The sequence below is a fragment of the Vigna radiata genome, chromosome 5, assembly GCF_000741045.1.
Source record: "Vigna radiata var. radiata cultivar VC1973A chromosome 5, Vradiata_ver6, whole genome shotgun sequence".
Lineage (NCBI taxonomy): Eukaryota > Viridiplantae > Streptophyta > Magnoliopsida > Fabales > Fabaceae > Vigna > Vigna radiata.
Window position 1 is genome coordinate 2,177,540 of NC_028355.1, and position 25,334 is coordinate 2,202,873.

The 25,334-nt window shown below is 29.7% G+C and overlaps 2 protein-coding genes across 2 annotated transcripts; one reads left to right on the forward strand and one right to left on the reverse strand.

Moving 5' to 3' along the window:
- The first annotated feature begins 6,641 nt into the window (after positions 1-6,641).
- LOC106760814 lies at positions 6,642-8,110 on the forward strand. The gene is made up of 2 exons (XM_014644244.2): positions 6,642-7,333; positions 7,434-8,110. The coding sequence occupies exons 1-2, from the start codon at positions 6,744-6,746 to the stop codon at positions 7,594-7,596; spliced, it is 753 nt and encodes a 250-aa protein (XP_014499730.1). The 5' UTR covers positions 6,642-6,743; the 3' UTR covers positions 7,597-8,110.
- A 14,454-nt stretch (positions 8,111-22,564) lies between these two features.
- On the reverse strand, positions 22,565-25,016 carry LOC106759829 (protein TIFY 10B). The gene is made up of 5 exons (XM_014643175.2): positions 24,695-25,016; positions 24,027-24,183; positions 23,501-23,799; positions 23,341-23,398; positions 22,565-22,961 (listed from the first exon to the last, which is right to left on the reverse strand). The coding sequence occupies exons 1-5, from the start codon at positions 24,858-24,860 to the stop codon at positions 22,868-22,870; spliced, it is 774 nt and encodes a 257-aa protein (XP_014498661.1). The 5' UTR covers positions 24,861-25,016; the 3' UTR covers positions 22,565-22,867.
- Positions 25,017-25,334: the final 318 nt, after the last annotated feature.

A 25,334-nucleotide genomic window follows, 5' to 3' on the forward strand; every position in this document is an offset into this window, starting at 1 on the left:
AGAAGATCATTATTTCTTCAAATTTATCGGGAATAATCGATTATCACATATGATAATTGAGTATTACAGTCCAAAAATCATCTTTGCATGATTTCCTCTGGAATAATCAATTATCAGGTGTGATAATCGATTATCTCCTTAACAAAAATCATGTTTTCGTATCAATCTTAGTGTTGTAGATCCTAAATTAATTATTTGGATATTACTAAGATGTTATAAAAAAAATAGGTTATTGTAAAATATTGACAAGAATAATCGATTATCTTACTTGATAATCGATTATTCTAGTCAGAAGGTCATTATTTGTTCAAAGCTCTCATAAATAATTGATTATCACATATGATAATCGATTATCGCAGTCCAAAAATCATCTTTGCATGTTTTCTCCCAGGAATAATCTATTATCAAGTGTGATAGTCGATTATTTCCTTAAAAAAAACTTAAAATTTTAATTTTGTTGGGTCGTCTTGTATGTAGGTTGGTTTCTTTTGTTTTATTATCTTTTTGTTTCTTATGGATGGAAATGAAATGGTAATGTAAGGCTTGTTTACTAATATTAATGGAATTTTATGAGGTTTTATGCATGAAGTTGTGTATGTTTCTAAGTATAGATTAAAAGAGTTTCTAAGGTGAAATTCTTAATGGTTACTTCAAGTATTGTATGTATGAATGTAGGGAGCTCAGTCTTGGAGGTTATCCTGACACTCTAATGGTCATTCATTCTCAAGTAGAGAGGTGTAAGACATGTGGTAAGAGTAGTAAGAGGTCTTAGTCAAGGGGCTTTACCTTGGCCTAAGGCGTTGTTGAACGGACTAACCTTATGTTGTAGCTTGGGGTGAGCCAATTGTTTCACCACTACAAGTGCATGACTCACCATAGCTCGACATTTATACTACATCCGGATGATTCAATCTTGGTCTTTGGCATGATTAGAATGTTTGATTTACTTTGTGTGAAATATGATGCATGATGAATCTTATGATTCTGTGTTTGATTACTTTCTTCATTAGCTTACCCTTTTTGTGTGTTGTGTATGTTTGGTTCTTTTTGCAATGATCATCTGGTGAATATGACTAGAGGATGAAGATGTCTCGGTTAAGCAAGTTTTGGATGGTGATGTAGCTGATGTTTAGTTTATTTTAGATTTAATGTTTTGTATATAGTTTTGTTTAAAAATTTGTATATAAAGTCTAATTTATAGTTATATTAGATGACTGTAATGAAACTTTATATTTTCCATGTCTTGTTAACAGTTTTATTTTATTGATTATATGATAGTGATAGATCCTTTATAGTTTTAATACAATATAATTGAAATTATATATATATATATATATATATATATATATATATATATATATATATATATATANATTTTAACATTAAATTAAAGATATTTAATCAAAACTTCGTATTTTTTGTTATTTTGAAATTTTATGAAAAAATACTTTAGAATTTGAATAACAACGGCAGGAAATAATAAAGATTAATGAAAATGACTTAGCCTAGAAAAAAATACTTGTAATGTAATGCAAATAAGTTTATAATGTAAAGGAGATTGAAAACAAATGTAAAAGGGCGCATAAACGTAAATAATCAAAATGATTGAAAAATAAATAAACAAAAAAATCAACTAAAATTTAAGTTCAAGTAAATCAAAATCTAAGTAACTAAATCTAAAGTAAAGTAGGAAAATATATTAAATAGCATACTGAAATCAAAAGAGGAGAATTGGGTAGAATTTGAGAGTTCCATAAGATTAATGTTTTGAAGTCTATAAGTATAATAAAAATACAAAAATTTGATATTACTTCATCTCAAATTTGCACTATGTTCAATTCTCATTTAGAATATATTTAAAAGGTTCTACTGTTAATAATAATGAGCAAATCGATAAATATATCTAAACCTAACATCCAATTACATATAACAAGAGGTAAAAGTAAGTGATCTAAGTATAATAACATATCAAAGTAAATGAACCACTTGTATGTAGATGATATTTATATATTTCGAATATGGTAATATTTGTTTCCTTGATTATATTGTTTTTTAATTCACTTTATTGATATTGATTATGTAATGAAAAATAAATAAAAAAATCCATTTGGCTTCGATTCTCATAGTAACTCCTAACTTAAAATAATAGTTTAATGTTAAGGTATTATACTTAGGTTATTACCGAAACCAAATATCTTGAAATTAAATAATATTTTAAATTAAAAAAGTATTTTGCTTTGATTATTACTAGAATTAAGCTTAATACTCTTAAAATTAAATTTAGGTTTTAAACTAGAAAGGGTATTACGAATATCACATAATTAGCATAGAAACAATACATTATATTTATCACACCCAAAATTAGTTAGAAAACTATTGTACAACAATATGATATCCTTAGTATAAGTAAATGTGCTAAATACTATTATATATTTGTATTATATATTTTGCATAAGTTATCCTACTATACTTTATAGACTTCTCAAGAATTGGTGCATGACTTTTGAATTTCTGCACAAAAAAAATAATTTTAATTAGTATATAAAAAAACCAAAGTTGTAAAGTATTTGATTAAATGTAATTATTACCATTTTCCAACTAGTTATAATACGAGCACAAACATGTCATCCATTTCATTACACATTAATCACATTCATATGAACTGATTTATTTATTGCATTACAATATATCAACACAATTATAAATAATTGAGAAAGAAAAGGAATAAACAATTATAAATATATGGACCAAAATACTAAACTTGAAGGGTCAACCATGTAAGTTATTTTGCATTTGTAGTTGATTTCTCTAACAACATGCTATGTCCAATAATTTGACTAAGAAAAATAGAATATTTTAAGATACACTTATATAACAAAGAAAGTTTATAGATGTTTTTACCATATTAAATATCTGAGATGGTTTTGGGAGATTTGTGCAAGGAGCAAAATCACACAACAATGTTGTTCTTCAGAAAAACCACAAATAGTTACCAATGACGCTTGAATTGAAAATAACTTGATTGTTATACCTTAGAATGATATAATTATAATTACAACTGAACAAACTACACTTATGCAGTAATATAAGGGACAAAATATATTTGATTCCTCGTTCAAAACATTTAGTGACATATGCTTGGATGTTATCAAACTTATTGTCTTCATGAGTGAATTCGGGTTTATGAACACACATACATTACTCACTCACGTATTTTATTAACACCAAATAATAATGTCAAATAAAGAAAATAAACAATATATTTAAGTATATAATTAATCACACATCTAACATACAAAAAAATAAACAACATACTTATTTTGTATTTTTATCTTCTCTAGTTCTTTTTACATAGTCATACTATTCTTTTTAATATTAACACTAATACAAAAATCATATTTTATGATGTACAAAAACGAGTTATGACGTACATAGTTTTGTACGTTATAATAGGTTTACACATTTTATGACGTAGCAAAAATTTAGGGTTAAATATGATTTTAGTTCCTGAAGTTTCACTGATTTTGGTTTTAGTCCCTGCATCAAACATTTATGACATTTCATCCTTTTAGTATGGAAACATGTATTTTTAGTCCCTAAAAATAAACGGCGTCAATTTTTTTGTGATGTGGCTAACGGCCCTGCCACGTCTTTACTGTGCACTTCATGCCATGTTGAGATTTTTTTAACATTTGAAACCTCTGAAGAACAAAAAAATCCTAAGGGATACGCCCCAGCTGAGAAGTGAAGGAAATGATCTCATTAGCACGCCCGAGGGAGAACCGGGAGGGAGGATTGGCCTTCACCAGAAAAAACAGGAATTCACTTCCATTGCTCCCCCTCACTAGTATTTTCTCTCGCGCTGACAATAACATTTCCAACAAAAAAATACAATCTGGGAAAAGGAAAGAAAGGGTAAACAGGGGAAAGAGGAGACTACAGCCATAGAATAGGGACTCACCACCATCACCTGCCTAAGCACGAATCTTCCCTCAACCCCAATATCTCATCGTCGGTGTCATCATCCTCAGCCTCACCGTGCTACCACTTTTCATCTAACCCACCTCCTCTCTCACCACCATATTCAACCCTTTCCATCGCATCATCAACACGCACAATACCAAACACACGCACAATACTCACTCGTTTTCCAAAAGCCCCACCATCATAATAGAAACCCAGGCATTCAAAGAATACAATCGTGCCCTTACGTAGCAGCACCATCTTCTCCTTCATCACACCATTGTTGCTTTTCACTCAAACCTACAAAGGGAAACAACAGAAAACAGAGAAACTATCACATAGAATCCCAAACATGGTCTTGGCAAGCCTCTCTGTGGTTATGTTATCTGATAATTAAACATTGAAAGCAGCGTTTTCAGGGGTGGCTGTGACGATGGGGTTTTAGGGGTAGAGTTGGATTCAGTTGGGGCGGTGAAGGAGGTTGACGCGATGACCGGCATTGACAATGGTCGTGGCTTGTGGCGTCGGTGATTCCCTTGTTGAAACGGCGAAGGCGAGACGTGAAGGAAAGAAGGGCCTGGAGCTATGGCCGGTGATAATCCCGGCGGAGAGCGGCGATGCTCGCGACGCCTTGGGATTGTGACATGGCAGCTGGCAAGACCGTAGTGGCGACCTGCGTTGCCTGCAGCGCTTTAGGTCAAGGGCGAAGGCCGTCACACCAACAGGGATGCGTGGTGTCGCCGGCGACACCGAGACTGGCAGAGAGTCCGTCGCGAGGCCGGTCGGATGGCGCGGTGGGTGTCGGAGGGGAACGGTGGCAGGCGACGTTCCAAGGAGGCAAACCTCAACCCTAGGATAGTTTGAGGAGAAAGAGACCTTGGGTCTCTGTTTGTCTCGAGGCAGAGGAAAATGTTGAGATGGTTTGGAAATTGGGAGACCCCTAAGGGCACAGTGAAGACGTGGCATGAAGTGCACAGTAAAGACGTGGCATGGCCGTTAGCCACATCACAAAAAAATTGACGCTGTTTATTTTTAGGGACTAAAAATACATGTTTCCATACTAAGAGGATGAAATGCCATTAATGTTTGATGCATTGACTAAAACCAAAAATCAGTAAAACTTCAAGGACTAAAAATATATTTAACCCCAAAAATTTACGTCATGATAACCTGAACATATTATGATTAATTTCTAAAATCAATCCATTAACCCAAATAGAAAGATGAAGAAACGATAAGATATGAAAAATCCATTAGATAAATATATCAAAACATTTATTAAATATCTTAATTTCTCTCCATTTAAATCTAATCCTAATTAAACTATTTTTATTGAAGTTCTCAGACAGTTGTATAAATCTAAATAATTAATTTTATGAAAGTTTAAGACTACATCAACTACAGACAACTAGAACCCATTCCAATTCTGGATTCAATCCATGCTCTGCATATTTACTTAAAAGCCGGGGACACGTCCCACTGTATCCAACGGTTAAGATTCCTCTTCGGGAGAACAAAACAAAGCTTCAATAAAAACTCAAAACAAAGCGTGTTTTTTAAAAAAAAAAATCAAATAACGTATCTTTTTTAATCAACTACTTGGTTCAATTTATGTCCTTAATTACCATTATTAGTATTCAACTGGTTTTCTTAGTATAATAGACTGATAATGCAAATATATAGATGGATTTGTAGTCAATAATATTGGTAACCTGATTGAAATATAATTTTCTTTTTCTTTATGAAAGATACACATGTTTTTCTTTTAGGGCCTTTTTTTGTGAAAATTTTTATTTAGGGGAAATTTTAAATAAAATTTATCCATAATTCCTCTTAATTTAGTGCTAAATTATTAGAGTGAATTATCTATCGTTTTTTTGTTTATTAATTATCTATCTACATAAGTTATTTAGATTGAACTAATCATACTAAATAACTTACATAAAAATAAAAATAAAAATAACTATAATTTAATTATTCTTAACTTTCTTTATTATAAACTAATTTAATTACTATCTAGTTAAAATTAAATAATGTATTTAAAATAGGTCAAAACAACATGCTCAAGGTGTTAATGTTTCCAATGTAAACAAAAAAAAAAAAACACTATTAAAATACTTTGCTATATTTATCTGACTTAGAAACTATCCCATTCCAAAATCACATACATGCATCCAATTTTTGTTTTGTTTTTTTTTTTCTTTTTACCAAAGTACTTACTAAAGGAATTGGTGAAATCGAAAATCAAAGATCAACCTTGGTGTGCAAAATTAACAATTAAACTACTCCATCCCTGCCGTATTATTTATAATCAAACCACCTAATTACGCACTCACCAAGCTAAATTAAACTAATACTACTATAATTCTTTATGTTACGTCTTAATCATTGAAAATGACATTTTTTTGGAAGCTGACCCACATAAGTGACCCTTAAATAATATTGATGTTTAAAAAAATCATAACACAAGCATCTCTTTAAAGGTTCAATGGTATTAGTAAAAAAACCCTAATTTAATAACTCCATAAATTAATTAAAAATAAATTGTTGGACATATCTCTAGCAATCATCACCCACATACTTCCAAACAAAACCACGGGCTTAATCCAACCACTCCATCAATTATGTTACAACATCTATGATGTTTTCCATGTTGCCCTTATAAAAGACATCCTCATCCCACACTTCACAATACTAATATTTGCAACAGCACAAAACACCCACCTCCTCCATCCTCATTATTCTCCACAATTATTATCTAGCCACCACAAATTACCGTCATGTTGGGCAAAAGGCCACAACCACTGATCGGAAAAATCTCCGAACTTTTGGTGTCCGGTGGCCGCGCTGCCGCTCTTTTCGACGCCATCGGAAGCCCGAGAAGCCCATTTGAACATATGAACTTAAAGATGCAACAATCACCTAAAGGTCTAAAAAGTTACGACCTTGGTGGTGTTGGTCTGGGAATTGTGGTGGCTCTAGATAAATCCGAGGAACCAGGGCACGAAATTCTGCCCAAACACGCCGTTTGCACATCAAGTTTGAACAAATCGGTTAAACAAAGCGCGTTTCAAAAGGGTGTGACCGAAATTCCCGTCGGAAGCTCCGAGGACTACACATATGTCACATACCATATTTCCAACAAGACGATCACTAAGGTTTATTACGATGGCGGTGAAGGTGGAATCCTAACACATGGCTACTATAACATTAACAACAACACCAACAACGTCGGTGGTGTTAGAAGATTCCCTCAAACGCATAATTTAATTCAAGATGATGACGAACCGTCATATGCAACATCAGATTTTCTCAGCACATGTCACTTGTGCAGGAAGAATCTCCATGGCCAAGACATATACATGTACAGGTACTGGGAAATTCAAGGTTCTTGCTCAAAATTTGGTCATGTTATTTATATTCAATCATTACATCAGGACTAACGTTTTAGTTTGATTTGGTGTGTGCAGAGGGGAGAAGGCTTTTTGCAGCACCGAGTGCCGTTCAAGGCAAATATCCATGGATGAACGCAAAGAGAGGTGCAGATCAGAAGCTTCAAGATCTGTGGAATTGTCTAGTTCATCATCACACACAAGAGAACAAATGTTTTCAACTGGGATTGTGGCCCTTTAACTTTCAGTATCTGTCTCTGGTGTTTGAAGGTGGTAGACAGAAAGCTAGAGACTGATGATTTGAATTCACATGATATAAGACTATATATATATATATATACTACTGCCATATGTGAATGAAACCATAGGAAAAGTTTTGATCTGGAAAATGGTAGGGATTTTGATGTAGTGAATACTAATAAGAGCTTTCTTTTGTTGTTTTTTTGTTGTATCTTACTGAGAATCATAAATTTGGGATCTCAATTGCACAGATATAACTTGTTCTGTTTCTTGAACCTGAAGTAGTTGATTCAGGTTTTATTACTGTTGTGGAGTTTCGTGTCACTGTACATATTTTTGGTGTTCCTTTCTGCTATGCTCTCTGTCTTGTTTTGTGTAAAGTCTTTCAAGAGACATAATAATTTTTTTATCACTTTGTTCAATCAGCTTTAGGAAGTGGCTGTTCATAATTAAATCCGTGGGCTCCACTTGTTTAATTCGGTTTTGAAAGTGGTGCTTTCAACACAGTGCAGAAATGATTGAGTCATTCTAGTGTTAATCTGATCAGAGTTTCTTTTTCTTTCTTCTCCTACCTCTCTCTTTTCCTCTTCAGAATTTAATATAACTAAAATAGTTAATGCAAGTTTTTTACTACTGTGAAATTTTTTTCTATCTGTCTATCGTGAACATAAATAATTCATGGTTTTTTTAGGAAAATTTGTCTATTTTATCGTTATTTTCTAAATTCTATGTTTAATGGTTCTTAGTTTTATTAACATAAAGAAGAAAATTAGTTATAATAACAAAAAATATAATAATACTACATAAATATATTTTTAAATAAAAGTTAAGAAAATGAATAACGTTCATATTAAAAACAGTTAAATGATTTTTATTTAATAAAATTGCATAACTATTGTAAATTATAAAGTAAGGTGTATGGAATATGTTTTGTTTTTCATTGAGAAATGAATTATCTGTATTAGGCATCTATAACTTCATCAAGGAAAATATTGAATGCAAATCCAAGTAATTCAGTATTAAATTGTAATTATATGTTGAATTTAACAGCATAATATATTAATCATTTTATTTTCAGCACATAGTTCTAGTTAACCAATCCATGCCATCCTGCTTTTCTTAACAGTAAGGAATCTAAATCTTTTCAATAATACTTTCTTTTCATTCGACGAGGGTGTGATATTACTATATTTTAAATATTGTATTTGATTCTCCTTGATCAATCACATCATTTCAAAATTCAGAATTTTCATGTGCAATTCTTTTGTTTTCTTCGTAACATATTGGAGTCTTTTATCATAAACTGTAAAGGACAATTTAGGGGTTAAAGTATACTTTTCAAAAAGCTACTCAGAAAATTCAGTAAAATTTATTAAAATATTTAATGAGCACGACTGAATTTTCTACTTCTCATATTTTAGTATGGAACAAGTAATTATTTTTAATAATGCAGGAATTTTGAATTTCTGCTCAAACTTTTTTGACATTAATAAGAAGGATATGGAATAGGATGGGATGGAAGCATATAGTAATGTGCAATATAAAACTATTTGTTAGAATTAGTAAAAATATACAAAATAAAATTGACTTAATTAAATTTGAATATATTTTAAATTTATGTATTTTTAATTGAGTTTTTCTTAAATTTTTCTTATCTATTGAATTTTCAAAACATTATTTTTTACATTTCTCAATTAATATTTTACTATTTAATTAGCTAATGTGTCAATCATTTTTTGTTTTATTTATCTTTCTTTTTCGTTTTTATATGTTGAAAGTTGTTATTTATTGTATTTAATGTAAAACAATATTGTAATTAATGTATAATGTATTGTTTTATATCAACTTCAAAATCTCACCTATTTCTTAACGTGTGTATAGTTAAGATATATAAAATTCATATCATTTTATTAATGAAAAAATAATTGATATATATTTAATTAAAAAATATATAAAATATAATTATCCAATAGACAATTTTTTTATAGAAATTCAATTGAAAATACTTATGAAAAACTTAAAACATAATTAAACTAATAAAATTTAAAAGAATATAATATAATATAATATTTATCTAAGCATATATATATATATATATATATATATATTAGAATCTTCATAAAATTGTTAGTTATAAATATGTAAAGGAATATAATTATTTAATTTTTATTGCACAAATTTAATTATACTTTATAGAAAAAATATATTACCATGCAGTTATGTTTTTATATTTTATAAAAATGAATAATTTTTTATACTTTTATTTATTTTCTTAAAAGACGTATATGTTTTATTAATTAGCTACATTCTTCCTTTAAATGAACTAATATTTATATAATAAATATTAATCAAATTTATTTTTACTTATTTTTACAATTTAGTATCCTATTTCTTAGTTTAAATTACTATTATTATTATATTGTTTTTTTTCAAATTTTATTATGCCAAATTTTCACCTAACATTTAGAATCTCATTTACTCAGCATGGAGACACATGTATGGAGTTCAAACACTGTCGAATGCATGCAATAAGAGAATATGTTCTCACAGAAACACCATCTATCAATATTGGTGACCTAATAATAATAATCATAATATGGACTTCTACTATTTATACATACATGATTATATAATTAAAAATATATATTTTCCTCCTATCAAACACATACTTATATAAGGTTAAAAGCAATGGTTCCAACACGCTCCTATGATGAGAATTTTCCTTTTATTATAGCACGTTTCAAAATGAAGGAAAAAGAAACAATTTCATTCAGTGGGCTGAACTATACCAGTAAAGTCAGAGAAAACCCTATATACTCTGTCTGCAGCTAAAGAATACAGTGACATCACATTTAGTCAAATATTTTTAACTCTTGAATCAATATCTTAATTAACAATTATTTCTCATTCCATTTTCATTTACAAACAAAATACATTTTTAAAATATAAAAAAGTTAGTAACATTTAACAAACTTACATTATGAAAAGGTATCAGAAAGTTGATAAAATTAATGTATTAAGAAAATGTTTTTTTTTTTTCTTTTAAAATTAACAATGGAGTAATATGTGAGGATGTAAAGAGGTGAGGATAAAAATGGTAATAGGTATTTTGAAAGTTATGGATGAAGAGAAGATGAAGGTGTGTCATAAATGTGTAATTGGGTGGTGTAGGAGTAGGGACCATAGGGTGGACCACTTTGAATTTCAGCACCAGGTGGAGTGAATGTCATCACTAGGGAATCCAATCTCTCCATGTAGCCCTACCCTACTTCATTCCCACTTCAAAATTAAAAAAAAATAAATTAAATACAGTATTTTATGTTGTATTATCATAGTGTTATTTACTTATTTAAGTTTTATTCATATACAACTATTTAATATTGATCTTAAAAAATAAATTTTAAGTTTAATTTAAATTTATAAATTTTTTTAGGTTTATATATATATATATATATAATATTTTAAATTGATCTTTTCAATGGTTATTCAATATCAAATAAAACTATAAAATAAAATTTATATTTATATATTGAACAGTAAAAGAATTGAGATTGAGTGAATAAAAAGCTGAATTAAAATTAAAAATAAGATGTAAAATTGCATCTAATAAAAAAGCTTTTGATAAAGGAGGAAGGAATATTAAGGGTCCCAGGGGTGCTACTTTATGGTAGGAACCCCTTTTATGATTGATAGGCATATGCCCCACTATCACATTGCATGTCTGCTGCCATCTCTCTCCTAAAATTAAACATCATTCTGCTCCCTTCTCTGCATCTCTTTCCTTCTATTTATCCTATGTCTTTATTTTATTTAAATGAAGATAGTTTTTTAATAATATTAACTAAAATATTGTCAACAATAATTTTAATTATTGTTTTTTATAAAATTCAAATTTGTGGTAAGTATATCTTATTTAAAACTAACATGTATTAATTAAGTCTAATGCTCAAACTTATTTGGCTTCTTATAACATTTGATGTCTTTACTTAATGGGTTATCATATTTAGTACCTCTATATAATAAATACAAGTATGTATATAAAGTATTTTAATTACTGACCAAATTTATTAATGATCTATTTTTGTTGGTAAAATTTATTAATAATACAAATTCCAATTTTTATGAAAAGTTCTGTTTATAATATCTATTGATAACTATATAACTTATTATAAAAAAAAATTATAGATTTAATAGCTAATTTTGTCCTCAGTTTCGTTGACAAATCTCAATTTAGTCCCTCGTTTTAAAAGTGATTGAAATGAGTTTTATTTTCAAAATTGTGAATCAAATTAGTCCATTCTGTCAAACAGAAACAACTTTAAGGGCTTGGTTATAAAATAATATCTCTTATGCTAAAATTAAACCCTTAAGACCATTTGATTCTGTTTAAAAAAGAGACTAATTTGATTCAAAATTTTGAAAATGAGGACTCATTTCAAACACTTTTAAAACGAGAGACTAAATTAAGATTTATTAACGAAACTGAGGACAAAATTAACTATTAAGCCAAAATTATAAATAGAATTGAAGAAATAACAAATTTTTCATCCAAATATCGTGTTCGGTGTCTTAGAATTTAAGAGGATGAGTAAGAATTAAAAGAGAAAAAAAGAACAAGAAGATGAGAAAGAAAAAGAGAAGGAGGAGGCAAAGATGTCGGAGGTGTAACAGTAGCATGATGACGATATTTTTTAAAATCTATTGATAAATTCATTTGTCTATACATTTTTTCATTGTACTATTTCATTAAATAATATATTAAATCATTTATGTGACACACATTTAATTATTTTTATTTAATTTTTAATATTTTTATTTGTTACTTTAGTTTTATTGTGTATAATGCTGTTCTAATTATACTTCATGAGTAAAAGAACGGATATAAAAATAAATTTTTAGTTTAAAAATAAAATTAAAATAATAAAACTCGTCCAAACTATTTTTTCCATCCCTAATAAAAATAATAATATTTCTTATATTTAAATAACAAGATACTTCTAATTTTGTTCACGATAACGTGAAATTGTGGAGGTCACAAATATTAAGCATCAATTAATTGTACTAAATTTTACAAATTCCATAATCTTCTTATGATCCTTTATATACGTAGCAAAAATTTGTACTTTTGGTTTTACGAAAAAATATTTTAAGAAAAATATTAGGACAGTAATAAAATTGGATGTAGTTAAAAGATTTATCTTTTTTATTGTTAAAAAACTTCAATTACAAAATACTTGTAGTTTTAATTGTACAAAAAGTTTTAAAGAACTAATGTTCTAACTTTTAATAAAATATTCTTATTTTCTCAATATGTAATCAAGCCAAATATTTTATTAAAAAATGTATTTATAGAATCTGTAGGATTATTTTAGTAAAGGTCATTTCAGAAAGGTTTAATCATTCCCTTGGTTCCTATTTTCGCGTGAAATATCAATTTAGTCTCTTTCTTTCTAAAAATCTCAATTGGATCCCAAATTTATCAAAATTGGACCAATTATGTCCTTTCCGTTAATTTGTATGTAACGGTATTAGTGATCATATTACGTGGCTGAATGAGGTTTAACAGATTAAGACACGTGGATAATTGAATTTTTTAATGAATTATAAAACAAAATTAAATAAAACGAAAAGGAAAGTTAGAAACACATAATCGATTTAGAAATCATATTTTATCTAATTAGGGATTAGAATTGTTATGAGTTTCAACAAAACAAAATCATGGATAACCAAATAGAAATTCTAATTGTTAAAGAAAAATAAGAAATTCCCTGACCAGCCCTGGCTCCAGAAGCTGCTGCAGCTCTTATGAGACCTTGCTTCTTAACGATGAAACTTGCCCCAATGAACCCACTTGACACCAAAGCCAGTATGAGACCTTTCAGATTTTCCTTGGACACACCCATCACGAAAAATCTTGGTTCTCTTCAGATTTTGAATCTCTTCTTCGTCTTCGTTCGTCTTCTCCTTCTCTTCATGGATGAGACACGAGACAAACACGGTTCCTCAGATCATCATCATTACCTATTGTGGCATGGAAGGAAAAGATAGAGTGTGAACAACCACAAACTTATTATCCTACACCGCCGTGAGGAGCAAAAAGGACCACCATTGCTACATCTTCCTCGACTACCACCAGAGACCACATTACTGCTTTGCTTCCGCCACCCACTGCATGACGAAGACGAATAGAGATGCATCTTCAAGCCCAAGTTGGATTAAAACCTAAACCCCCAAATTGATACCCAATTTCTGAAATGGATGAACCCTAGAGGAACTTAGAATAATCCCAATCCCAATTTTTGAAATATGATACCCCAAATTGTTACCCCAATCGCAACACAGCTTCTTCCGTCTCAATTGGGTCGGATCTGAGTATCTGAAATAGAAGAAGAAAGGTTAAGAATGAAGAAATAATGAAAGAAAGATTACAGGGTCTTGAAGCACGGGCTTGGTGTCGTCCTTTGTTGGCTTGAAAGGAGGTTTTGGTTTGGGTGAATTGCTCTTGTTATTTGGTTTGGTTGAAGATTNTGAATTATTGTTCATGGGTTTCTTGTGGTGTCTCAGACACTGCACTGTTAAGGTTTTGTTGCATAATCCCTATTTCCATAAAATATGATTCCTACGATTTTGTGTTTATAACTTTTATTTTCGTTTTATTTAATTTTGCTTTATAATTTATTAAAAATTCAATTATCCACGTACGTCAAACCTCATTCAGTCACACTGACTACAAAGTACCACGTAATATGATCACTAACGTCGTTACATACAAATTAACGGAAAGGACACAATTGGTTCAATTTTGATAAATTTGGAATCTAATTGAGTTTTTTAGAAAGAAATGGACTAAATTGATATTCCACGCAAAAATAGGGACCAAGTGAATGATTAAACCTTTCAGAAAATAGCAATAAACCTAAACTACATTTGGAATTTGGACTCGAACAGTGAATGAGATTGGATATTGAAAAACAACTTCTCAAAGGCCACAAATTCCAACATGAGTACAAAATACACCCCACATTTTTACTTTATACACTTCCCTTTGTTGCATGTTAAACGACAAAAGCCTGTTCCAATCGTAGATGTTTTGGACCATAAAAATTAGACTAAAAGTAGATACGTGTGCTTAGAAACAAACAGGGTGTTATTAACAAAGCCTTGTAGTGAATAAATTAAAATCATTGTAAATATTGATATAAGATAACATTTTTGTCATAAAAATTCGTAATAAATCATCTTCATTATATATTTCCATCTTCACAAGTCAACATGAAAAATAACAATAGAATAAAAGCATATAAATAATAAAGGATTAAAAAACAAAACACATGAAAAATTAAACTTGATTCAACTACAATATTAACAAATGCTAACTAATAAATTCACCGTGAAATGAGTTATTTTTCTCATACAGAAATACAGAAAAACTTTGGAGATTACATGTAAATATCTCACTTTCACATAATTTAGTAGCGCCTCACATTTAATAGCCACTGACATTCACATTTTTAAAATAAGGTGTTTATATATATAGACTGCAGACACTCCACTGAGGTAAACTTTAGTATCAGCATCTACTATAATCCTTACGTTAAAATCGTAATTATTTATCCTAGGAGTTTTGTTTCTTTTGATGTATCACACCCTGAAAGTTGCAACAGAAGAGGCAAAGGAGAGACATGAGATCTATGATGGAGCACTAAGATACGAGGCAAGTAGTAAGATGTCACTCAAAAACTCCAACAGATTCTTCAAAAATCAATCCAGGACTACAAGTGATTAAAACACCTAATTGTTTTTCATTGAAATTGAAAGTCAAGGATGAGAGGTAAAAGATGAAGATCTTGGTAATAAGAGAATTTGTTGCGAAAGAACACGATCAATAATTAATTTTCTTCTGATATCATATTATGAGAAAAGAAATGATGAAAATTGTGTATCTTATTTCATAATAAAGAGAGAGTACCATTGATATATATTACTGTTTAAAACAATATAAAAATGAAATATAAATATAAAAACATAATATAAATATATCAACATAAATATTCATATATAAACGAAAAATAAATTAAATCCAATAGAATATTCCGACAGTAATAACTTAGACACCAGCTCGAGGTCCACGAACATTTTGAACAATTATTTCCAAATTAGCCACTTTCCGTTTTTTCTTCTCTAAGTTCTCTTCATTTATCTAAGTTGATGCCCCTGAAATCATAAATCGTAGTTCATGGTAATTTAATGAATGAAATCATAAATTATAGTTCATATTAATTAACCGTTGATTGAATTAGGGATGCAATTAATGGCTCATGCTTCTATTATCTATAGTATTGGAACTGAAGGCTCTTAAGCTTCTGGGTTAAATCCTGAACTAATACTTCTGCTATAGAGGTTTCATTTTTTTCACTTTGGGATCGACTATTATTTATAAGGTCTCAAATATTATGTTATCTATTTGATGTTCAAAGAATAAAACTTGAATAATTTGACTTATTTATCATCATCTTCATCAAGGAGCATCAACTTCGAACCCACGATCCTCGTCACACGCAAATCAATGTTAACAACTAAATAAAATAACATGTGAACATATATGTTTAATGTTATGTTTCTTATGCAATCTGTTTATCCATGCCTACATAAAAAACTTTTGCATTATGCGAGAACTTAATTCAACATTAATGAAGTAGTCCCTAATCACTTTTAGAAATTTTAAATAATTTTAAATAACCTAACTGATATTTGGTCTCTTTTTTCAAACCATGTTATATTGGGATGACTTATGCTTTGAACATATTCGTTGTATGCTTAGTCTGCTTCTATTGGGAGCAAACAAAAAGATACAAGGAAAAGTTATACGATATCACTCTTCAGCTTTATAACGTTAATCATCTAGAAATATGATAAATCTTCATAGTCTTCACACTTGAATCGTGATATGAAGTCACTACTGAACACAACAATTTGACTCAATCAAATTGAAATTTGCACCAGAATTAAATTTGGCACCTGAGAAAGTCGACCAACACCCAAAGCTCCATGAAATAACGACTGCAACACCTCAACAACAACTTTTACTTCTTTCTCAAAAACAACAAATGATGTCTTTATTTTTTAATAAGACTTTAAATAGTGACAATATTTTTTTCCAAATGATGTCTTTATTTCATTATATTGTAAGATGATGATGTTATGAATTGTATTCCAATACGAAAATATATCTTTCATACTACTTCTCAATATTTTCTTCATGCTCTAATGAGCAGACTCAACTTTAATATAAATGACATAAATACAAATATCTAACAAAAACAACTAAATAAAATAACATACAAACATACCTGTTTGATGTTGTGTTTCTTAAATACATTAATCGGTTTATTTACGCTTTTACAAAGTATTTCCTATACGAAATGATCCAAGAGTCATCATGTTCAAAGAATAAAGGCCATGAATTACAAACATGATGAAGGCAATCAACATAATCACTAAATATTGACTCATGTTCACAATCCATGAGATTTTCTCATGCCTACAAGAAAACTTTCCATGCTTCAACAAAATTGACTAATATTTTGCATTCACATTTTCTGAATGCAGAAACGACATAGGAGATGATAAAATTCAGGAAATACAGTGTCAATGACATTTATCAAAGTTAGGTCTTTTTCACTAATAATAACTTATGCACCACCCTCACATGTCATATATAATCTTCTTAGCCTTTCCAAAGTCCAAGTGAAATTAGTTTGTCGTTCACTCAATAATAATACAAATACAACTAAGAAAGTCAACCTTATTGATGTGATCCCAACTATCTCAAGTAATAACAACCAATATTTGTTGGTTTTGTAGGTGTTATTCATCAAGAAAATAATATTAAATGCATTCAATAATTTTAGTGCATCAGGATGTTTCTAAAAGAGGTCACTTATCACATAAATTTTGTCTACATCTACTTTAGTGAATGTATTTATCACATTCTAACATCATCATCAACTACTATAATTTATTTCTTGAAGCTCTCAATGATCATTTGTAATTGTATCTAGCATTATATACTTGTTTGATTATTGTCACATTACACTCATTATTTTCTTTAAGAGTCAAAAAAATATTTGCAAGCTTCACTTAACTCTTAGTCATATCAGCAAGTAACAATTGTTTAATGGATTTAAACCTCCTAATGAAAGGATGACCAATTAAAGTTTGTGACAAATCATGGTAATTATATCCATATATTACCTTCAATACACACTTTTCTCCATTAGAAATTGGTTTGCCTCTCAATTTAAAAGAACAATCGCATTTTCTTGTGTTGGATAAACTAGGTTGAATATCATATTTATATTTCTTATACTTCTCACCCTTTTCACATCCTAACAATATATATGTCTTTCTCTTAAGTTGATCATTAGCTTTATCAGATCTTATAATAACAATAATAAAACCAAGGTCAAAAGCAGTCTCTCAAGCCCACTGAATTAATTCATCTTGTATGAGAAAACTCTAATCAGTTATAAAGTTATTTGTGTGATATTCCTCACACATTTTATTTATAAAAGAAGAAAAATCTAACATGAAACTGGAATTTACTTGTGATTTCATAAAATTTAAAGGATAATCTTTCATTTTATATACGAAGATTCTAATCACTTAAAACATGACATCAACATAAAATACCTAATTTTTTTTTCAATAAAAATAAGTGGAGATCAACAAATTTATTAAACAAAACAAGCACAAGAAATTTAAAAAAACAAAACAAAAACATTAAAAAAAGGAAAAATATTTTTTTTAAAAAACAAAAAATAAACACATATGAACAAAAATAAAGAAGTTTAAAACAAAAATGAATAAAAATAAATGAAGAAACACACGAAAATGTCCTTGAAAAAATAAAAAAGATGAAGTTGAAGGAGAGAGAAAACATTATTGGAGTTGATTTGGGGGTGCTAGGATCAATAAATATAATATACACAATAAATACATTTGATAAGTGGTAATTACTGTTTATCTAATTAATTTAATATTTTATATATTCGGAAGGACATATTTAACATCACAGTAAAATTTAACAGTGCAGGAAGAAATATTTAGGTACATGAAGAAAGCCCCTGCCTAAAGATACATATATTTGTAGTTGGGCTTAGATTTGAGGCGAGGTAACACCTAGCCCAAGACGTGTGGATTGAGCTGACTACTTAATAGGCCCATCTATTATTTGACATGGTCCTCTGGCATGAACTTTGTAAGAACACAAAAAAACACTGGGAGGAAAAACAACTAAAGTAAAAGATAAGAAAATAGGTTTTGACATCAATGGCCCCACTGTAATTAGGAAAATTAAATTGTCCTAATGTTCAAATTTATTATCAATAACAAAATGAAAGTGCACTTGCACAAAGACATCAAATTGAGTTTTGCTTCTTTCAACAAACGTATAATAAAAGAAAATTAAACTTCTTATAACATGCTACCAAAACATACTTATCTAAGGTATGTTGAACATTGTTAATTTATCAATAAAGGGTAGAAGAGATTTCAAGAATTTAAAAAAGAAAAAATGAAATATTTTGTCCAGGTTGGAATCAGTTTATTTAATATTATTATATTTGCATATTCACAAGTTTTCATATATATAAGCCTTCACAACCACAATATTTACTTTGAATAATCTTATTTATTAAAATACTTTCTTAAAATATTATTTCAATAAAATGTACATCATCTTAAAAATAATTATTGTATTTGATTGATAATCTATCATTTCTATCTTTCAAAAACTTTTCCAATAATGGGTAAATGAATAAATATGTAAATTTTCTGACATTTTGAATAGTTTTATCATTCAATTTGGTTAATTATGTACCAATAAGTAAGGTTTTGATCTCTTTGAGCAATCTCATTGCTCATAATCCACAAATCCTACGAATATTATATTGAACCATGTAATAGAAAAGTATAGGTAATAAATAGGGTTGATTTTTATCTTAATTATAAAGAAAATATAAAATCACTTTGAGGTATACAAATTTAAAATTTATGTAACTTCTCTCCTAACCAAGCAACCATAATTCTTGTTTTATTATTTGTGTTTTTTTTGAAAAATTTTGAGATAATCTTATTTTTTTTTATTTTTTTTTGTTAAAAATGCTTCAGTTTTGGTATTTTGTTTGGGGTCACTCAATTATCAATGAAAGTGTTTTTATGTGGTTTTACTCTAATAATATCATTAATCGATGATCTAAGTTGGTCATAACTATCATCATACCATTTGTTCTCATTTGATAGGGTTGAAAGGGACAATGCAACCATCAAATTAGCATCATAACATTCTCGGACAGTCATCTAGTAAACATGTACTATGATTATGTCCCAAGATATTTAGTAAAATTTCATTACTAAATGAAGGGTGAAAACTATATCCTCGAAATCATGCAACACAAGCTTGTCAAAAAGGACTTAAATGAAGTGTTTCCATTGATGATAAGGTATCAACTTTTAATTGTTTAGTTCTTTAAATTTTCCTCCTTAAACATGGTGTACAAATATAAATACCCTTTTGTATCCACTTTTTCACTGAAAAACTCTACAATTTGATCATCATAAGAGTGTATAGAATCCTTTTAGAATTTTCAACTTTTTCAACATCTTCTAGTACAAAATCTCAATTGAACTTCCTTGATCTACAAGATTCTTCATGACCACAAAGTTTTCATTCTCTATAGTGATCACCATGGTATCATCTTATAAGGGGTTGATGATCCTAAAGTCTTCATCAATGAAGGTATGTTATTCTTTTTAGAGTTATTGTCATTGCGTAAACTGACTCTACCATTCGTAAATACTTTTTCAAACTGAGGAAAGGGAATTTCCACTTGTAAAACCTCGAAAATAGTATTGATCACACCTTAAAGTGGTGTAACACATGTTTGTGCTTCTTGAGGTGTTTAGTCTGTTGGTCATGTCACACCTCTTCTCAACTATCATGATTTTCCAAATTCTAGTTGTTTGATAATCCCTCCATGATGTCTTGATTATTTGTTTATGAATCTTTGTAGGAGTTTCACTTGAGTCAACACTAGGTTTTGTTTCTGAAGCTCATCAATTATTCTATTTGTACGAACTTGGCAGCTCATGTTTGCAATTCATCATGAGGTTGGCATCTTGTATTGGATGTCTGCAAAGGATTCCAATTTGAAAGTTTTGATAATGTGATATTATGTTATTTCGAGATTCAAGTTCCTTATACTCAACACTCCTTCTTTCAATATCTCCTAGAATGTCCTTAAAAGCTCACACTTCTCTTGTTAGATATTGATTAGGGCGATGGGCGTTAAATATTGTTGTCGACTTGTTGCAAACTACATACCAAAATTTCTCACAAGTATGTCAAACCAAATCAATGGAACAAATAAGAGTCGTGTAAGCTAGCTTAAAGTTTAATTCTATTAGGACGTGAGGAACACTTAAAAAACCATTACATTCTATTGTGGTGTAGAGATTGACTTGTGAGACATTGACATTTATGTGTTGTATGTACCCATCTAGGTCAATTGCCCGTCGTATTGATCTTTTGAGAGACCTTTCTAAGTGTAGAAAACACAATTTTCGTGATGTTATCAATAAAAGGATGACGATAAATCTTATCGATGGTTAGGAGGAATGAGTTAACACATTATAATGTCATACAATTCTAGGTTGACTTTACACTTTCATGATTTTAGTGATTTCAATCAGTAGTATTGGTATTAACTACAATTAACTTCAACTTGAAGTTTCTTTTCATGTCATCCCTTATTTGACATTGTTCATGGGACATATGGCATCTGACCTCTAGATTCTTTTTTATTGATTCATTTTCTTAAAACATGAATTCCTCCCACCTTTTCTATTTACCTCAATTAGTTTTTATTTTATTTATAACTCTACAAGTGGTATATGAGGTGAGGTGTCCTTGAATGTCTCATAATTGTTACTTTTCACTATTTGTCGTGTTTCTTGCTGGAATACCAGGGTGTTTTACAAGCTAATAATTTGAATCATAGTAGAAGTCAAAATGTTTTTATACTGAAGTCAAGATGGTTTAACTTTTTAATTCATCTCATAATGTTTTTACTGAAATCAAAATAGTTTAACTTTTTAATTCATCTCCTAATATCGTGAAATGTTATATAACTAATATTATTGTTCGAACGAAATGCTTGCAATATATACTTTGATTTTCAAGTCACTAGTGTAATAAAATTTTTGAATACAATATTGTACCTATAAAAATCAATTTATATATAAAATTTTGCTGAACCTTTCATTTGAATAAACAAATATTAGCATAATAATCAAATGGTAAATAATTTACATTTAAAGTGGTAATATATCAACTTATTTAGTCCGGTAGTGATTACTCAAAATCAATATTATTAAAGATAAAAAAAAAATCTTCGTATTGTTCATTTTAATCAAGTATATACAATTAACGTTACTACGGATAAAGCAACCATTTATTTTAATTTAAAGATTAGAAAACCGTTTTCAACTTTAAAGAATAAAAGAAAAAGTAATCCAAATTTTACAAATAAAAGTTTATTTAAGCAAAAGCAGAAATGATTTTCTTCTTGATGATGTAATCTGATACGATACTTCCCCAAGTCCAATTTTACTCCTTAATATTTCATCTTAATAATTGAATTGTACAGTGGCGATTCAAAACCTTATAATTTTCAACAACTCCCTTTATCTTTAATACTATTGCTCCTGCTTTTACACGTTTCAATGTTTGGTTTAGTTTGTCTTTAATGTTTGGTTTAATTTGACCTAATTTTTAATTTAATTCCAGACAAAAATAAACTTATAATCATCATGTAAATCTAAACAAAACCGTTTTGAATTAATCACATCAAAGTCGATTGGCCAAAAGTTCAAAGATAAATTGATTCAGTATTTCCTGGTGAGAAAAATTAGAAAAAGATTAATCTTAATATAACAATGAATATATTGAATCACTGTAATTAGAGCAGCAACAACTAACAAATAGTTAGATCTAGGACATAGCCCAACAGAGCCGAAATTACTATGACAAACAAAGCAAAAAGCCCATAAAGCATTGTAAAACATTACAAAAAAGAAAAAGTAATAATGCTACCTAGTCAGGAAAAAAAACATAACCAGAAACTCAGTGAAAGGTTCTGGCAAAAAACTTCTGACTAGTTAACATTTTCACAACAAAAATATGCTTAAAATTATATATTCTGTAGCTGCTCTCAGATTTTAGGTGAAGTAGCATTCAACCCAAGCCATGGCAAGGACTCAGCTGATGGCCCGTTTGGTACTTGATATGGAGCTTTGGAAGCAATTCTGTAAACAACAGAAGGAAACATTATTGACTGAACAAAAGCAAAAGGGTTGCAAGTCCACTAATAATATCTATATCATCAAGACAAAAGAAAAAGAAAAACCAGATCCACAAAGGGTAAATGTAGATTTTTCTTTTTCAAACAAGGAAAAATGAAAAGAATTCACATCTGGGCTAGCTTGTGAATAAATTTATTTGATTTTAAGTTTGCCCACAACTGCAGGATTGTGTGTTTGGTTCAACTTATTTAAAACAAAAATGAATGATTTCTATCTCTATGGTTTTTGAAAAAATGGAAAGATTATTGTTTCCCTAAAATATTCCTATACCAAACATGCACAAGATGTTTAAAGATTTCTTTGTTTGGGTGAAAGTACATACCTATCCTTTCTCTTCAAAAGAAACCGGTGGAGTGAAGCTTTTCTAGCAATTGGTGGATCTGCTCAAAAAGGAAATTCCTGATTAGAAAACAAAATAATCCATATAACAAAATTGAATAAAAATATTCATCTCAAAAGTATTAATGATCTTAAGAAATTACCACAAACAACAGGCCTGGATGATGGTTGAGAGTGTTCATGGATGGAGTTGGTAAGAGTCACAGAGGGAATAATTGGAGCGCTTGAATCAGCAGAAGTTCTGATCAAATTAGGAGGAAATGAAGGCTGGCTCTGTGTGTAAGTGAAAACAGAATTGTTCTGGCTCTGTGGCTTCCCTCTAGCATAGGACATGATCTCATTTGCTTTGTCAGCAGGAAAATCATCAAACACAACAACTTGTCCTCCATAAAAGATTGTCATCTGAGCAGTTTTAGCACCCTTGTTCACAGACTTAATTGCACTGCACAGAGTTAATACAAAAATTGTCACATACTAGTTTAAAGGAAATTTTTCTGGTGACGAAACAGCCATAAAAGAAATTGGAGATTTAAATAGCATATCTAAAGGGTGGAAGCAGTTATGAATTGGTATGCAGTCATTGCTCATTAATTTTCTTCAACACCAAGTTGGAACAAAAGGTTACTGTTAATTGACTTGGCAACAAATTAAAGAAGCAAAGCAACCAACCTGGAATTAACCAAGGTTGGAATCTCCTCTGAAGGACGATAGGAAGCTTGCGGAGAGAGCAAATCCATAGCTGTCAGGTTCTTTGGTGTTACGTTGTTTTCCTTGGTAGGAAACAAGTTCATAGTTGTAGCAGATTGACAAGAAGTTTCAGGTGACCCTGTAAAAAATTTCACATCAGAAAAGAAAAAAGGAAATCTCCAAAACATGCAAAATCTCTGACAGATTAATCTTGTTTTCAAACTAAAAGAGAACATTAAAATCAAACCCTTTTCTCCACTTTTTCTCATTCAAATAAGTGGGGCAAATTTGCAGTCATGAGTTAGATCTAGGAATTTCAAAAGTCATGCAAAACAATAAATTAGCAACAAAGGTAGATACGTGAGAATTGAGAGAGAAATTCAAGCCTAAAACTACACAAGAAAAAATGTTTCAATTCATAAAAATTAAAAAAAAAAAAAAAAAAATTGAAAGACCCATTCCTAAAGATATATTTATCTCAAAACAAACCAAGATGAAAGCAATAACCAATTGAGTACCCATCAAAATTCTAAATGTTTCCCTTCCTACCCTTTCTACAGAACTAAGCAACACCCAAAACTTTCACTGAAATTGCACATAGAAAACCCAAAAGAAAAAAAAAAACATTTCCATAGTTTAAAGAGGCGTACCACATGGTTCAGCGTTGCATGTCATACCGAGGGTGAGATCTCCAAAGCTACCCTTCTCCTTGATGTATTGACTCAACAGACTGCAGGTTTGAGAGAAGCTCGACTTCTCCGGCGACTTGGCCGGTTTCTGGCCGGAAAATTCAGAGTACTCCGACGAGCTGGACATGGTTAATTGAATCTACTCAGAAAGAGAAACACAAGTATTCGGTGAGAGAGAGAGAAAGATAGAGAGAGAGAAAGAGAAGCAGAGAACGCGTGGTTTGACGGTGAGGGTCGTTGTATTACGAAGGAAGAGTCCGAATATGTAATGATAATCTTTGTCTCCGCACCTTCATCTTATATATATAAATCAATGATAACCAATTTCAATAGCTCCAATAAAATAATATTATTATTATTATTATTATTTTAATTTTGAATAAGGAGGTGGAAGATTGAAGCACGAGGAATATGTGGGATTTTTCGAAAGCGGTTCTTTTCTTTTCTTGCCGCTGTCTGCTACCATGTCATGCTGTTCCATTTGTTGTGATTTTCCCAAAGTCTCCCTCTTTTTTTTTTTTTATTCTTGTCCATAATTATTTATTTACTTGTTTATTATTATTATTAATAATATTATTAATGTGGCTTTGTATTTTCCTTT